This window comes from Vespa mandarinia, chromosome 24 (genome assembly GCF_050613455.1).
Source record: "Vespa mandarinia isolate Hongniang chromosome 24, ASM5061345v1, whole genome shotgun sequence".
Taxonomy (NCBI): domain Eukaryota; kingdom Metazoa; phylum Arthropoda; class Insecta; order Hymenoptera; family Vespidae; genus Vespa; species Vespa mandarinia.
Window position 1 is genome coordinate 3,325,001 of NC_140833.1, and position 17,816 is coordinate 3,342,816.

Sequence of the window (17,816 nt, forward strand, 5' to 3'; positions counted from 1 at the left end):
GATAAGAGAGGAAGAAGGACAACGAAGACGAAGAGGATAGAAAACGTAAAAGCAGCATGCCACCAGTGTTAGGAGGCGCGGCAATGGCGGTCCTTCCGGTAAGCCCGCAGACGGCTACGCAGGGTAACCCGCACCACCACCACCATCACGGTCATCACGTACACCAAGGGCAAACGCAGGTTTTGATCGCGGCCGCCGGCGCAGGCACGCAGGCTCAGCCGCAGCTGCTTTATCAGCCTTATAATCTGATGCCGGCGACTGGTTCGCCGTCGCATCAGCCACCCTTTCAGCAACATCATCATCAATATCAGCATCATCAACATCAACAGCAACAACAAGCCCAACAGCAGCAGCAACAACAACAGCAACAACAACAACAACAACAACAACAACACTCGCCACCCCCACCGACGCAACATCAACAACAACAGCATCAGCAACATCATCCGGGTGCCGCCCAACAACAGACCAGTTTTCTCACGAACGACGTTGGAAACGCCGTAACCACAGCTGCGTTGGCCTTGTAAGTTCCTTCTACAACCAAAACTTATCTTATTCCCGTTTCAGAAATTATTTTCTCAAGGTTTTGCGATCTTATGCGTGCGCTCGTATGTGTATTAAAAAGTTACAAATTCTGTTTTTAAAACTCTGCCTACGAAACTCACGTTATCGCGTTTCTTTCTAACCTTGACTCAAGGTCGTTGTTCTTCCTCCTAAATACTTGCTCCATTTTTCTTTTCTTCCTTTTTATTTTTCTTTTTTTCTTTCGCACTCTCTCTCTCTCCTCTCCCTAAAACAACGATCGAAGTATACGATATACGAAAAAAGAAAAAAAAAAATCTAACGAGCGAAGAAGAATTTGAAAGAAACTTTGGAATCAAGGTCAATACTTTTCAAGTCAACTATAGATACGCTCGAACGTTCTTTTTATTACATTCTAACGATCGCTGAAATCCTTTCGAAAAAAAAACCTGTCTTTTTTAAATACTGACGTCATTATCGAGTCGATTGAGGTAGGATGGTAATATTATATATGTATATTATGATTATTATTTTCATGGATATATATCGTGGCAAACGATATATATCTAAAATATTTTCGAGAAAAAAGCTCTTTTGTAAATATCGATTATATCGACGATATTTTCGAGCTCGTAAGATTGAGGCTAAAGGATTATATACATATATATATATATATTTTTTTTTCTTTTTTTTTTTTTTTTTTTTTTCTCTTTTCCATGATATATTCATGGCAAGTTCTAAGCTATACGTTAGCGATCTCGTCGTTCCAACGTAAGCGTACACCTTTTACGCGGTCAGAATGAGTCGGATCGCAACCGAGACTGGATCTTCGCGAAACTGGTTTTCTTCTTGGTAGTTGCGCAACTGGTCTCTCTTTCTTTCTTTTTTCCTTTCTTTCTTTCCTTCTTTCTTTCCTTCTTTCTTTCATGGATACACGTTAATCGTCTTAAAAAAAGGAAAGAAAAAAAATTGTTGAAAACTCAGCCCTCCCACTTATCTCCTCGTTTCCCGTTCTCCCGATCGATATTTTCCGTTAAACGTAATATGTATGTGTATATGTATATGCTTACATATACATATTCGTACTCCATTTAACAAGCGAGTCCTTCTTAAAAACGCACACGGTCATGCAGGAGAAGATTCAACGGCGTTCGGAAAGAGAGTATCGTTACCCTTGGTAATAAGCTCGAAGTTACGACAACTATTACCATAAATATGATAATCGTATTCGGAAATCGACCTCCATTTCGACTAAACCGCAACGTAATTTATGATAATTTTGATCGTAGATAAACGACGAGAAGAGCGCGTTGTTACATTCCCGACCGTACCGGGTGATGTCTGTAGTATATTATATTCTGGCGTACCATAAAATATTGCCCTCTTACGTGCGTAACAAAAATTTTATGACCAGTGTGACTCGTCGCACGTACAATATCGTTCCGATCGAAAAGAATCGGACCTTAAGATCGAGAGAGAGAGAGAGAGAGAGAGAGAGAGAGAGAGAGAGAGAGAGAGAGAGAGAGAAAGAGAAAGCAATACTTGTGAACGAAATCGATATTGTACAAACAAAACTTACTAATCGATTCGAATGGTGGAATGATTTTTACGAGAGTCGACGATTTCACTCGAGTGAAACTCTCGATGGAATTATGATTGGATATTATATTTCGAAAACGATCTTTCGTTTTTATACGCTGCGTTTAATTCATCTTCCGTAACCATTGAATATATCGATTCCAATTCTCGAATTCTTATAATTCCTGATTATGTAAAAGGATACGAATAAGAAAGCATTGTGAGCGAAGCATTATGAATGAAAATGAATTTTCTATTCTATGTGCGAAAAGATGATTCAATGAACAAAAAAAAACTGATATTCATTGGGTCAGTACATTTAAAAACATTTCGTCGATATTTCATTAAAGAAAAAAAATTATCAGTGCTTATAATAAAATATCAATAAATACGATACAAGTGCCGCAATCCAGATGCAATCCTGATTTATCAACACTTATCAAAATATTTGTATATATATAATAGTACTTATTTATATCAATCAAAATTCTTCATTCATGTTAGATCTCGTGCTCGTCTGGAAGAAATGAAATTCGCATCTTTATTTTTTTTTCACCAGCGACAAAGGAACGAATAGGGGTAGTTGATTGTGATTGTTATTGAAAATGATGAGATGAAAAGTTAGAGTTTTTATTTTATCAGATTTTTGATTCGCTATCATTGAATTTTTTCTGAGTTCTTTGGGAAACGGGGAAGAAATTGTAAAGGGAATAAGAATAAGGGCAAGGAAAAGAAAGATAAAGAAAAAGAGATAAAGTATAATAGTGGCATAAACTAAGCGATGTATAATCGGGGGAAGATGAGTAAGGATGGAGGGATAGGAAGGAGGAGGGTGATAGAGGTAGGGCCCTGGGAAAATGTAACAATGCGGTTAATCGGGCGCCTGGCTGGATCTTCGACCTAAAGGCAACAACGAGAGAGGCACTTGGGGTGTGCTCTGGGTATACTATACATAGGCCTACCGATGCTGTTGCCGATGGTCGATGATGGTGTGTATGGTAGTATGTATTGGTGGTAATAATGTGGTGGTGTGTTCTCTCGAGCTCAGATCTGGTACGAAGGAGGGGGGAGGGTCCGAGGCTTGCTGAAAAAAGTTTTGAGACGCCAAGCATCGTTGCTCTCTCTCTCTTTTCTCCCTTTTGTTAACTTGGCCTCGGGTAGAAGGAGAGAGAGAAAGAGAGAGAAATCACGAAAGTCCGGCACATTCTATGGAAACACACAAAGGCACTGCTGGTCCCTTTGTTATCCTAGAGGGTTTCGTTTCTACCTGCTCTCTCTCTCTCTCTCTCTCTCTCTCTCTCTCTCTCTCTCTCTCTGTCTCTCTCTCTTCCTTTACCGGTGTGGATCGCGAACAATGTAACGTTCCACCGAACAAAATCGTGATGTTGAGAGAAACGAAAGAGGGTGAAAATGAAAGAGGTAAAAGATATATATATATGTGTGTCCGGGTGGGGCGGTGAGGGTGAGAAGAAGAGTGAGAGGGAAGGGTCGTCGTAAGAAAAAAGAAAGAAGAAAGAAAAAGGTAACAATTTCTCTCAACGACGAGTTACGAAAGAAGAGAGTCTCGCCATGGCCTGTGCTGGTATTTACGAGTCGAGGTCGTTCAAGGTCGTTCGATCGAGTTAATCGTTCTTGCACATCCGTGCCGATAAATAAGTAAGAAAGTAAATAACTATCGCTACAATCGATAATTATAATAGATCGATCGATGAACCCTCGAGTGGGGTTTGCGGAATGGATATCTCAAATCGCTTATCGAATGTTTCGTCGAAATTGAACGTTTAGCCGACGTTATTTGATAATGTACGATGGCAGGCCCGAGAACGATCTCGTTGTTTTATCATCTAATAAACGTTTATAATCCTATATTATCCTAAAGTTTAGAAATTTGACTTTGACGAAGACTTAAAAAATATAAATTATTTTATATCTTTGATATTTTTTAAGTCTTCGTGAGATACGTCTTCGTTGCGATATCTGAGTATGGACGGTGATTTTGAAGGAATACGACTGACAAATGTGTTCGTATTTATTATAAAATTATATCTCATAGATATCGAAGTAACGTAAAGATCCGCTGTTATGTATGCTTTTTTTTCTTTTTTTTTTTTTTTTTTTTTTTTTTTGTTTTTTTTAATTTTATTATTATTATTATTATTAAATACCATCTAATCTAAATTATTTTATTATTAATATATCACAATTTATACACGCGTATTTTAGATTATGCAAAAATTAAACGTATCTAAATCAAAATAAATCGGTAGAAATGGTTCTTTGCGTTATTGGGTCGTCAATGATACTTTTCATCGCTATACCAGTTAGTAACTGAGCTTAAGATTGAGAGATAGAAAGAAAGAAAGAGAGAGAGAAAGAGAGAGTTTATATTCGCAAAGCGCCCCTCATAAAGAGCGTTTATTTATGTACGTCGGACTTTCGTTGTCGTCGACGACGTCCGTCGGCAAATGGCGGACATTAGACTCGAGATTATTCGATCCTTGTCATAGACCAGCGATCTTCGTCGGAACAGATGTCGTTTAAAAAAAAAGAGAAAGATAAAAATAATAATAAAAAAACAGACTAATAAAATAGAATTTAAAAAAATTCAATTTTGAAATTCGTCGTAGCCATGTTTATATAGATATACTTTCTGTCTGGCCGCCACTTTTTTTTTCCCCCAAGAAATCACAATTTGTGATATGTGCCTGTCCATTTTTTCTTCAGAAAATACACAATTTGTAATACATATATTTACACAAATCCAAATGGTGTAGTGTATATATACACACTACATGTATATATATATATATATATATATATATATATATATATATATGGTGTATGTCTATATACAGATGTAATATATATATATATATATTATATAGTATATATAATATACTGTATACATATTATGTTATATATATATAATATATATACATACACACAGCATTTTACTATATAGTTTAGAAATATATAAACAGTACTTGCAATCTTTACAATGCTCTCTCGCACATCCTCTTGGAATAATTCGCGTGAAAGAGAGAGAGAGAGAGAGAGAGAGAGAGAGAGAGAGAGAGAGAGAGAGAGAAGGAGAAAGACGAGACTCGGGGTTAGTCTCGAGCCTTGCAAATGGCTTCGCCGGTATATATCTGCTCGGTCATTGCGGTCGGCTTCTCTTTCTCGATTTATTGCCCTTCTCTCTCTCTCTCTTTTTCTCCTTCTCTTCTCTCTCTCTCTCTCTCTCCTCTCTGGGAGCAGCGCTGAATCACAACCGCAAATATCCTCTCCGGTAACTGGCTCTACCGGTTGCCGTCGCTGCGTCGTGTCTCTTCGAGTCTGAAGAAGCAGGAGAGAGAAAGAGAGAGAAGGAAGTAGAAGTTTGCACGCGAGAAAGAGAGATAAAAGAGAAATAAGATGGCAATGTAATAGTAGAAGTAGTAGTAGTAGTAGTAGTAGTCGTCGTTGGGATTGGTAGTGGTGGAGAAGAGAGTCCACATATTTTACAATCGGCTAGTTGCACGCAACGTGGCCGACGACGACGACGACGACGACGACGACGGACGGGGCCACGATCTAGGTCAATAGAGAGGTTTCTCTCGCTTTGTCCTCCGTACGTATCTTTCGCTTGCGTAATCTATGAATTCATTAACGCGACGGATCGCCACTGACGGTGGCTGTTACTACCACCGTTGCGCCCTGCTTGTGAATATAGATGTAGATGTGGATGTCGTTTGGAATGTTAACCTCAGAACGACGACGACGACGACGACGACGACGACGACGACGACGACGATTTCTCGTGGAAAATTTTTTCAACCCGTCATCATGTCCTTGCTCTATTTTTTTTATATATATTTTTTATTCATTTATTATCAATTTGTTTTTTGTTAAGTATTGAACAAATCAGAAAGGAAAAGTTAAGGAATATATTGTGAAATAAGTATTTATATATGTATATATTTATTGTTAAGGATCAGTAATTATCCTTTTAATGTTTTTATCGTCGTTGCTCTCTGACTCTTTTTTTTTTTTTTTTTTTTTTTTTTTTTAAGAAAAAATCATAAGATTAGAGTATCACGTTAAAGATGAACAAGAATTTTTATCCTATTCGAATCATATATCAGTGATGATCCTTTCAACGTTTTTATCATCCTTTCTCTTCTTCTTTCGTTGAATTAACAAAAAGAAAAAAAAAGTAATAATATAATAATAGCAATATGAAAGAATTATAGAAAGTCCATGAAGAAGATAAAAACACAATTTTTTTTTCTTTTAATTTTCGATACTTCGATCGTATATGTGTTATAACAAGCGACGATCCGCTTAAACGTTTTTCTTTCTTTTCTTCCTAGATAATTACGAAATGGAATAAGAAGAAAGGGATAGAGAATAAAGTCGATGTTTCGCGTACATTAAAGTCGTACACCAAAATGGCGACTAGCGTACTTTCTCTAACGGCTCTTCGTCTATCTCTCTCTCTCTCTCTCTCTCTCTCTCTCTCTCTTTCTCTCTCTCTCTCTTATGATATTAATCGGCGCGTTACGCGACGTGTGTCTTGTTTCGCCGAGCAGCAAGCGGCACCACGTGTATGCACGAACGTAATTTGTTCTGGGAGTTACCGCGAGAGGCTAACATGTGAAAGTAATTATCCAGTCCGCGTTGATCGTTGGAGAATTCACGCGGCATATATGCATATAGAATACGCATTCATGTATACGTACACGGATTCACGATGTTACAAACACACACCCATAAGTATTTAACGTATATATATGTAGATGTGTGTTACACCATGGTGGATTGGTTTCTCTCTATATAAACCCAGACGAAACCACGACCTAGGAGCAGTCAGCGAACGGATCTTCGTTTCCTCGTCGAGTAATTACAGAGAAAGAGAGAACGAGAACATTACTTGATTCTCATATACCATCTGCCTTCTCTCTCTCTTTTTTCTTACGCATACTACACACGTATACACCTACAAATGCGCACGCGTACATACGTATTAAGAAATATATAGTATATCTCTCGACTCTCGAAGCGTCGGCCTCGTGACTCGAGTCCGAAGGTCGAAGGAGTCATCTCTTTCTCTCTCTCTCTCTCTCTCTCTCTCTCTCTCTCTCTCTTTCTCTCTTTCTCTATCTTTTGCTCTCACATTCCTCACGCGAATCTCTTCTTATCCGTCTGATCGTTCCGCATAAAAATTGATATCTCTCAACTTTTTTCTCTCTCTCTCTCTCTCTCTCTTGCTCGCCCGCTCGCTCATTCTTTTATCTTATCGTCGTTATCAAAGGAGGGAGAAAGACAGATGCAGTGGGTCGTCGCGTTATCGTAAAAAATTCGTCTCCTCCTCTCTCTGTCTATCTCTCTCTTCTCTCATATCGGCTATCTTCAAACACATCCGACTAAAATAAAGCAGCCGTCGTTCGTTCGTTCGTTCGTTCGTTCGTTCGTTGGTCGCTAGTGAAAAAAAAAAAAGAAAAAAAAAGAAAAAAAAAAAAAAAAGAAAAAAAAGGAAAAAAAAAAAGAACAATAAAAAAAATAAAAGCCGGTTGTACGCGTTCTCTTCGACTCATCGTTGTCGTCGTCGTGGTCTTTCGTGGTCGTGGTCGTGTACGAACTCGTCGTATATATAACGAGAAGTCCGGCTTATCGTGATACTCTCTTATAAGCAATGCCATTGAAGAAACGGGTCATAAAACCGCTGTAGGCTGAGCGTTCTCAATGCGTGCGTGTCGTCGTGTATGTATGTGTGTATTGTGTATACGTACGTTGTTACGTACATGCATAAAAACGCGTAATCCTGCTCACTATATATCTTCTTCTTCTCCTCCTCTTGCTCTTCTTCATTCGTATTACTTTAACTTTATGTATATGTGTATGTATATATATATATATGCATGTGAGAGAGGAAAGGATTATAGTTCTTCGTTGATTCGGTCAGTACGAGTAACACGATTTGTATCGGGTAAATATGAAATTGCGTAATCCCTTTAATATCTCTCTTTCCCTCTATCTCTATCTCTCTATTTCTCTCGCTTACTCTATTTCTTGCGTCTCTTTGTATAAGATATGTATATACATATCTTAGACAAGTTTGAAACGTCCAAAAGTAAATTATGCAAGATTAAATAAATAGATATATATTTACATATGTAGATACTTACTTGAGTTAATCATGAAATCAAGAAAACATTCTATGTATGTATATATATGTATGTATGATGTGCATATACTTAGTTACCTTTCGGGAAAAAAAATAACTTCTGTTTGTTTAACGTTGTTGAATGCGAACTGTGAACTTTGACGTTAAGTAGATATATTCTATACAAATTTATACGACTTTCGAAGATGTACTATATATTTATGGTTCGTTCGTAGAGAATCGTTACGGATAAACGTAGCTTTTCTTGTTGATCTAAGCAACTATATCCCACTTTTCTTTTTCCCTATCTTTCTCTCTCGTACAAACATATACATACACTTTCTATTGTCTGTCGAGCGTTGTAAATTTGTCGAGAAACATACTTTGTTTTCGTCGCGTCGTTACCGTTCGTGATATTTCACGAAGTACAAAAAATGTCTTTCTCCTTTGGATTTAAGTACATGTATATATATATATATATATATATATATATATATATAAAACTGTGTGTATGTGTGTACATATACAATATCAACGTTTGAATGTTTATTATATTATAAAAACTCTTTCTATCGTCAGAGAGAGATAGATATAGACAGAAAGAGTAGACAAAGTCTATAATCTATTTCTGTGATAGTTGAGAAACCGAGTACTAGAAATAAAATGAAATGAAATTGAATTAAATAAATAAATGAATAAAAAGAGAAGAAGAAAAAAAGAAAGAAATAGAAGAGTGCACACTTTGGTGATAAAGAGAACAAAAGAAAAAAGAACATATATATACAAAAAAAAAAAAAAAAAGAAAGAGAAAAGAAAAAAGAAGAAAAGTAAAAGCAACGTTGTAACGGGATGGACGTGGCATAAAAATACATATATAGCCAGGGGAAAGACCGATAAAAAGTTAATAATGAAATGAAAATAAACCCGAGAGATTTTACTACGGTATGTAATAATTGGTTATAGTCGTAACTCGTTTATAAATGGGCGCTCTCTAAAACGGAATGTCTCTCCGTCTGTCCGTGTGTGTTGGAAGCGCGCGCGCACGCACGCTTGCATGGATCGTGCGGAATTCGTGGTGGAAGATGAAAGAGAGAAATCTCACTTGGCTGCGATCCCGAGCCGACGAGAGTGAAATAATTTCGCATTTGGAATATCCCTAACTAATTTGCATGTATGTATGAAAGACGAAGAGATATACATACGGATAAAGAAAAAGTAGAGATAGAGAGATAGAGAGATAGATAGGAAAAAAAAGAAACGAAATAAATGTAATTTTGTCATTATCAAATTTTGTTGTTATTTATTTTGCTATTTTTTAAATGTCTCTCGATCGATATTTGAAAACTCCTATCGCTAAGAATATAACGTCTCTCTCTCTTTCCCTCTCTCTCTCTCTCTCTCTCTCTCTCTCTCTCTCTCTCTTTTCCCTTCGTGCTTTGCATTTGTTAACCGCGTGTCTTTTTCGACCGTCAACGATATTCTTGTCGTCGTTGGCGACGGTGGCCTTACGCAAGTAAGTCTTTCATCGTGCGTACAACGAGCGAGAGATAAGTAAAATCCAAAGTCGAACAAACAAATAATCTCTCTCTCTCTTTCTCTCTCTCTCTCTTTATCGTATCTTTATGGCTTTTAATATAAATAAAATTGAAAATGAGATTATAATCGCCCAAGACTGCTATTTTTATGCAAAAACGTGCATATATCTATATCGTCCGAAATTCGATTAAACTTGTTGTCGTTTGTTTCCAATCGTCTAAAAAATAAAAATAAACGTAAAAGAAAATGAACTTTTTTACCGAAAGAAAGAAACGTTCTACGAAATGGATTCAACCCATCCGGAGCGAAATATAAAAAGATAGAAGAAATGAAAGTTTCGGATAAACGAGCCAAATTTCTTTTTTGGAGCAAGGTCTTGTTGTTGTTCTCCATCGAAATAGTTCCTAAGGGCAAAGAAGAAAGTTCACGAGAGAGAGAGAGAGAGAGAAATAGAGAAAGAGTAGAAACATCAGATTCTATCATCCATCTTTCTCCTTTCTCTCTGTCTTTGTCGTTCGCGTTTCTTTGCCCATCGCGATTTGGTGAATAATGTGCATCCATTTTCCGATTGGACGGTAGCCAAGTGCGTGTTTACGGAAATCTCGGGGGAAAAGGGAACAAAACGATAAGAACGAAGGCAAAAGGAAGAAGAGAAACTGAGAACAAAGATGGAGAATGAGAGAGAAAGAGAAAAACAGAGAGAGAGAGAGAGAGTCTGCTATTGGAGGATTTTATACTCTGTTACAAACAAGCGAGATAGAGAGAGAGAGAGAGAGTCTGCTATTGGAGGATTTCGTACTATGTTACAAACGAGTAAGAGAGAGAGAGAGACAAAGGAAAATCGACAGAGTTATCTTCCGTAGAATAAACGGCGCGAGTTGTTTATGGATTTACGATACATATATACGTTAAACTCGCGAATAAGAAAGGGAAGGAAGGCTTTTGCGAAAGCGAATATCTCGATGGCTCTTTCGACCTCAGTTAAAGAACGGACGCCTTTCTTCTCTTCTTCCCTTCGATAAAACTCGCGAATTTTATGGAAATTCTACTTCGATTATGCGACATGGTTACGTCAATCTTTCTCTGCCTTTTCGATTTCGAATAATATAATTTTGTTTAAACTTTCTGTAAAATAATATAAATTCTGTTTGAATTGGTGACACGCAGAAAAAAATAAAATAAAAAGGATATAAAAAGAATCGGAATAATAAAGTATTACATACGTACGTATGTAACGCTGATCGGATAAGTTTATCGATTGTGAAATTTGCGATTTGGGTTCAAATTCCAACGTATCGTCCTAATTTTTTTCTCTTTGTGTGTATACGCATGTATATATATATTATCGCAAGAAATGAGGAGTGGGGGAAATTCTTCTTAATCGGCGGAAATAATCTCTGAATTGGAAAGTTTCTATAATTGGTCGTTATCTTTTGTACGTAGATATAGATATATCTAACAAGTACATGCAAGAATAAAAATATATATTTAAAAAGTATATATATTGATAATAATAGTTACAGAAGATGAATTTAGTCCTCTATTAACGTAGGAGGTAGTTCTCGTAAGTTCGTCAAATTTTTGATCCAAATCCCATTTCGATTAGAATAATGACAAATTTTGCCAAACTCAGGAAAAATACGAGAATAAATTTTATTTTAAACCCGGAATAGAATATATTATGATTTACCGACTATTAAATTTTTCATCCAAAGTTAGTTATAGTCCCTTTCGATTTTTGAATAATAAAATTTTACTAATTTAATTTTAACAAATCCAAGAATAAATTCTATTTGAAACGTTTACAGAAAAGTTTAGAGACATGGAGAGAGAGAGAGATAGAGAGAGAGAGAGAGAGAGAGAGAGAGAGAGAGAGAGAGAGAGAGAGAGAGAGAGAGAGAGAGAATACGAATTATTGAGAAAATAAAATTATTAACGTTGGTACGCTTGCTTACATAAACATTATATAAAATTTCATTGTAAATCAAACAATTTGTATACATGGTTTGTACGATTTTTTTTTGCTTTTTGATTGTCCGTAAAAATCTAACAAATTTCTATACAATTTGCACCCTTGTTTATTCGAATGATATTTTTAAAAGTGCGCTTTAATCTTTAAATGCCGAGATTTTTATAAACTTTTAAGATTATTATTAAAAAATTAATTGATATATATTTTTTAGAGATACAGTAATCGTAAGATATACTGTAACCGTAAAGCAACATACTAATCATTTCTAATTTTTCTAAAACCTTAAACTAACGGCTTATTTATCGGCTAACTAGAATTCCCACCGTGTTGGGATACACTATTTCCAAGGACTTTTATTCGCGTCAGAAGAGAGAAGACTTGGCTTCCCGGAAGCCATGCCCGTTCCACGCGCTTTCGTAAACCGGACCGACTTAGAAACGATTAGGACTATTTTTAAAGGTTGTTCCTTCTCTCTCTCTCTCTCTCTCTCTCTTTCTCTCTTTCTCTGGTTGTACATACTAACCCGCACGCCATGTTTAACCGGCTAAACTCACGCGCGTTGCCACGAGTTGCTTCCGAACGAGTTCGCTAACCTGCTATTTCTCGTTCTTTGATCTTTATTATTCGGGCCAGACCGAACGATTTCTCGCACGGCAGTGCAAGAAATCGACATTATTGCTGATCTCTTTCTCTCTCTCTCACACACACGCACACTTCACTTTTATCCCACGCTATTTGTATCTGTTGTTGTTATCCTCGTTATTATCATAATCGTCTTAACTCATTTTACCATAGTTTTTTTTTCTTGTCCTTTTTCCTTTTTTCTTTTTTTTTTTTTTTCTGACGTCGAACGGAAACTTTCTTAATAGTATCTAGAACAAATGTTTCGAGAACCACAGAGGTATATTTTTTTATTACCTAAGAAAAATTGGATACAACTTTTATAGAATCTTCTACGCAAACAATCATCATCATCATCATTATTATTATTATTATTATTATTATTATTATTATTATTATTATTATTCATCTTTTCATCCAAGGAAATGTTTGTCTTCGAGTTTCCCGAACGAGAAATCTCTCTTTCGATATAAGAACGATATTAATCAGCCGGAACAAACAAGAGGAGAGAAAAATATTTGCCATCGAAAAAAAGAAGAGAGAGAGAGAAGAACGAACGAACGAGAGAGTCTCAAAGTTAGACGATAGTTCAGAGAGAAACTTTATTTTTTCTTTCTTCTTTACTTCACTTTCCTCTTCTCCCCATCCTACCACCCTCCCACTTTTTTCGTTACTTTTTCCTCCCCTCTGCGACCACCCAGCTGCTCCCTTCTTCCCTTCTTTCTCTTTCTTTCACTTTTTCTCTCGATGCGGAACGATCACGTTCTCGACCTTTTACTCTCGTCCATTATTCGTTTTCGCGTCCTTTACAGTTTTTCATTCACAGTAGTCGGTTAAATATAACGTGTATATCTATATAGAGAGGAAAACTTTGGTGAAACTACCCTTTCATCGATCAGCCATATCGAGTACTACTCTCTCTCCCTCTTCTCTCTCTCTCTCTCTCTCTCTCTCTCTCTCTCTCTCTACCCTTCGATACACCTCTTCTCTTTCTCTTTTTCTCTTTATCTTTTTCTTTCTCACCCTCGCTCGCTTTGGGTCGTTCGACCTTTTATACGCCGGCTTTCACTTTGATTATCGATCGATCGATCGATCGATCGATCGACGGTTCTTTTACCGCATTCGTGTTTTTGTCTCTCTCTTTCTGTTTTTTTCTCTCTCTCTCCTGCCCCCCCCCCCCCTGCCCCTGGCCAGCACATATGTATGTATATTTACGTACGTGCTCAAAGGAAATATCAATGGATGGATGAAGATAGAAAAATGAAATCGAGTTTGTATCCCTTTGAACTTTTGCTATCCTGCTATCTTAAATTTTAATCCCTTTTCTAATTGTCCAGAATAAGAGGGTAATAAGAAAAAGTTTGGAAAGGCCGAGGAAAAAAGAGGAAAATTTTGGAAAAAAAATATGAAATGTTTTTGGAATTTTAAAAGGAACGGAAGTGGATATCGACGTTGAGATAAGCGAGAAATGTGAAATTTGAAGTTCGACTTTTTGCCAAAAGTCGGATATATCTCGACCGGGAAAGATAGATAAATAAATAAAGAGAAAGAGAGAGAAAGAGGGAATGGAGTCATTGACCAAAATAGAGTCGCGATAGTAAGACATTTTTGGCACGTCGATGCTGCATCTCGATTCGCAACGTGATCCAATCTCTGTTTCCGTTTTCAACTCGACGATTGCGAATCTATTTCCTGGTGGAAAAAAAAAAGAAAAGTAAGTAAATCGTACGGCGATCTTGTCGCTTGAAAAATGAATCATCTCTGGTAATAGATCTCTTACGATTTTATTCGAGAAATTAATGTAATTCTATCTGAAATAATTCGTTTAAATTATTCTTTATAATTTCGTTTCTAGTATAATCTATCCATTTATTATCTTACATACAGAAATTTTATTTATTTTATTACTTACATATAGAAATTCTTTACCTAAAGTGTCGGTAGACATTATATTTAATAATGAAGCTTTTTTTTCTAATACGTACAATATCTGACATTTTTTTGCGTAACCCCATCAATGTTATTGATTTTGGTATAAAACGTTCTCGAGTGTGATACTCGTTGTTTCCGTTCAAGGGGTTTAATTACGTTCGTGAGAAGGTATGGAAGGGGACGGGTAGGGGATAATAAAAGAAAAAAAAACAAGAGTGAGAGAGAGGGAGGGAATGAGAAAGAAAGAAAAACGATTGACCATCGCGTTCGTATGCATGCATGCATGCATGTATGTATATATGTGTATATATATATATATACACATATATATATTATTCTCATTTCCCGTCCTCCCGAGTTTTCTATCGTCTATCGCAAGGTTAGTGACATTTACCGACTCGCTTTTATGCTTTCTACAAACCTCTGACGGACGGTTTTACCGCGTTCGCAGAAACTCGTCTACCGCTGCCATAGCGAAAGTCATAAAAGCGTGACACAGTTCGTTTTCTCTCTCTCTCTCTCTCTCTCTCTATCTGTGTGTGTGTGTTCTCTTGTATCAAGTTTATTTGTGTGTCTGGATTGTGTGTATATAACTTTGAGAGAAAAAGAGAGAGAGACTGAGAGGGAGAGAGAGAGAGAGAGAGAAAAAGAGAGAGAGAGAGAGAGAGAGAGAGAGAGAAGTTTATAAACTATGACGTAGTCGTACAAATAATACTTCCATTCATATTAGATCGATGCACTCTTACATTAGTATATGTTTTATGTAGTTTACGTGTATACTTACTTTCCTTTTCTATTATACTAATCTTCATTTTATTTCTCTTTCTATTTCTATTCTGTTGTATCTTTCATATTTTGTTTATACGTATTCCAATGAAATAATTTTTTTGTTTTGTTTCTCGATCTTTTCTGCGTTTATAAATGTTGAAGGCCAACGAGATAACCAGTAAATATGTATGACTATGCAAAGAAGAGGAAGAAAAAGAAGAGGAGGAGGAGGAAAAAGAGGAAGGAAGATATTAGATAACATATAAACTATGAAGAATTTATTATGCGTTTACTCGCGATGACATCAATTGGCAGTACTATGCGGAGTATCTAATACAAATTCATTCGTCTCCGGTCTTGTGAGTGGTAAATGAGCCACGTAGAACGTAATAAAATACCAGCTTGCTCGTAAAACTATTCTGACTGTCTCTATTTATCTGTCTCTCTATCTATTTCTCTTTCCCTCTCTTTTTCTCTACTCACGTATCGTGCGAGTTTAAATACACCTGGCTGGCGATAATGAAGTGGCAATTAAATTACCATTCGGTTCATCCTCGCGTAGGATCAAGAAAGTTTCCTCGTGTGCATCGATAAATATAAACTTTTAACGTCGATTATTTCTGCGTCATTCGGTAGACACGTGCCCGTTATATGTACGACGTATCTCTTCTTTTCAGAGTACGAGAAATGTATTCGTGTGTGTGTATTCTGTCTGTAGTGTAATCGTCATCTATGTCTCTCTCTTTCTCTTTGTCCTATGTATTTGCGTATTTGAATATGTATATACCTACCTATCTAATCTAAACGGTATAAGCTATATCGGTAATGGATGGTTTCTTGCACAGACAGGAGGAGACAGACTTTCTTAGGTTTGTATTTGTACTAGCATTAATCTCGTATCGTTTCTCTCTCTCTCTCTCTCTCTCTCTCTGACGCGATCTATCTCCATCTTGGCGGTAAAATTACGTCACGTAGAAATCACGGTAATCATGCGGCGGCGGTGGCGGCCGGTGCAGAAAGCGTAGTAATGCAAGTGCTAATTTGCCGTGCGAGAAACGCGCAAAGCCAGACGAATGCGAACGAAGAAACGGAATGAGAAAGACAGAAGTGAATCAATGTGAGAATCTTAGAGAGAAACTATAGTAGAAGAGGAAGTTTATCGATCGAAACCGACAAAAGTCGTAACCTATAAATATAGAGAGGTATATATATATATACATATATATATATGTCTCTGTGTGCGTATATGTGTATTCCGAAAGCAAATTCAATTCCGTTCACGTGATTCCACTTGCTTGATATCGGTCGATGTCCTTTCATCCTTGTTAACCATCGTTCTACGATACTCTTTAACGTCGTATAACTTCTAGATTATATTCTTATTTACACATACATTTTTTATTTATTTATTTATTTCTTTTCTTTTTGTTTTTCTTTTGAAGCTTTAACTATTTAATTCAGCTAAGGAATAGTTTTAATTTCATAATTCATTGTTTCAAAATCAATGTGTAGGAATTATTTTTATAATGTAATGTTATAAGGTAGAGTTAAAATGTGAAAGGTTAATGTTAAAGTAAAAATTATAAATTGTATAGAGTATAGCGTATTCTTTTTTCTTTCCTTTTTTTTTTTTTTTTTTTTTTTAACACATTACTGCCGGGGGAAACGTGAATCAGCGTGTTTTTAATCTTTTAAACGTTGAAGACGGTAGACAGCGTCTTCATCTTGTGCACGCCAAACCGTTATAGCGTGAAAAATAATCATTAAATTTGTATGATTTTATGTTGGTAATATAACGGCTTTATAGACAGTCAATTAAGTTTTGAACGACTATTCGAAAATGACGCGTGTGTTTACTGTAAACAAAACAAATGATAGAACGCTATATCTATATACACACACACACACATTTATATATATATATATATATATAAATTATTGTTAGTATCTCTCCATACGGGATAATATTTTCATTGCTGCCACTTTAATAAACCTTACTAGCATCAGCCATGTATTCGTCAATTTTTAGTAAAAGATTTCGTTTAATAAAGCATTTATGTTGTTTTAAATAGGTCAATGCATATTTGACGCATTTATCAAAAAATATGCACGGTATACCGTCAACAATGTATTAATTCTTTAATTCAGCTCGATAACATTTATTTAATTATTTATTTCGATTATCGATTAATTTTTTTTTTTTTTTTAGTATGTATAACATTTTTGAAATTTTAATTATTTGCTTTAACTAAATAACAACATTAATAATTTATTAACTCACATATTTGAAAATTAATATTCGATATGGTATAAGTCGTATTGGACGTATTATATTTTAGATATATAATGTGCACCCGAATATATATAGGATTTCTTCGAATTTTTAATTCGTCATTTCATATTCGAACATCGGATTATAGTCGTAATCGGATATTCTCTTACCATACTCAACTGTCTGCCACTTTCGGGCTATGCCCGGGGATCTTGTCGATGACGTATGATTATCAGACGACATGGTATACACGTTGTTTACATATTTACGATATGCGATATCTGGACAGAACTCAATTTTTTTAAACTAGACGTATAATTATTGTTCAAAGACGAACCATAGTTGACAAACATATATATAGATATGTATATATTAGATTACGCGCACCATCCACAAAGTTTAATTATTCCAATATATCATCTATGTATTCTCTATCGTTTTTATTTATTTCTTCGATATATAATCGTCGG

General features: G+C 36.0%; 2 protein-coding genes across 10 annotated transcripts in view; both read left to right on the top strand.

The window, feature by feature from the left end:
* The window catches only part of LOC146872270 (uncharacterized), a 2,538-nt gene extending 2,011 nt beyond the window's left edge, over positions 1-527 (top strand). The window contains exon 1 of the mRNA XM_085663795.1: positions 1-527. This exon is cut by the window's left edge and continues 2,011 nt beyond it. Coding sequence (XP_085519921.1) covers positions 57-527 — 471 coding nt within the window. The 5' untranslated portion in view covers positions 1-56.
* Positions 1-17,816, top strand: part of Kdm3 (Lysine demethylase 3) — a 238,756-nt gene that overhangs the window by 195,664 nt on the left and 25,276 nt on the right. The gene's annotated exons all lie outside the window — the stretch shown is intronic.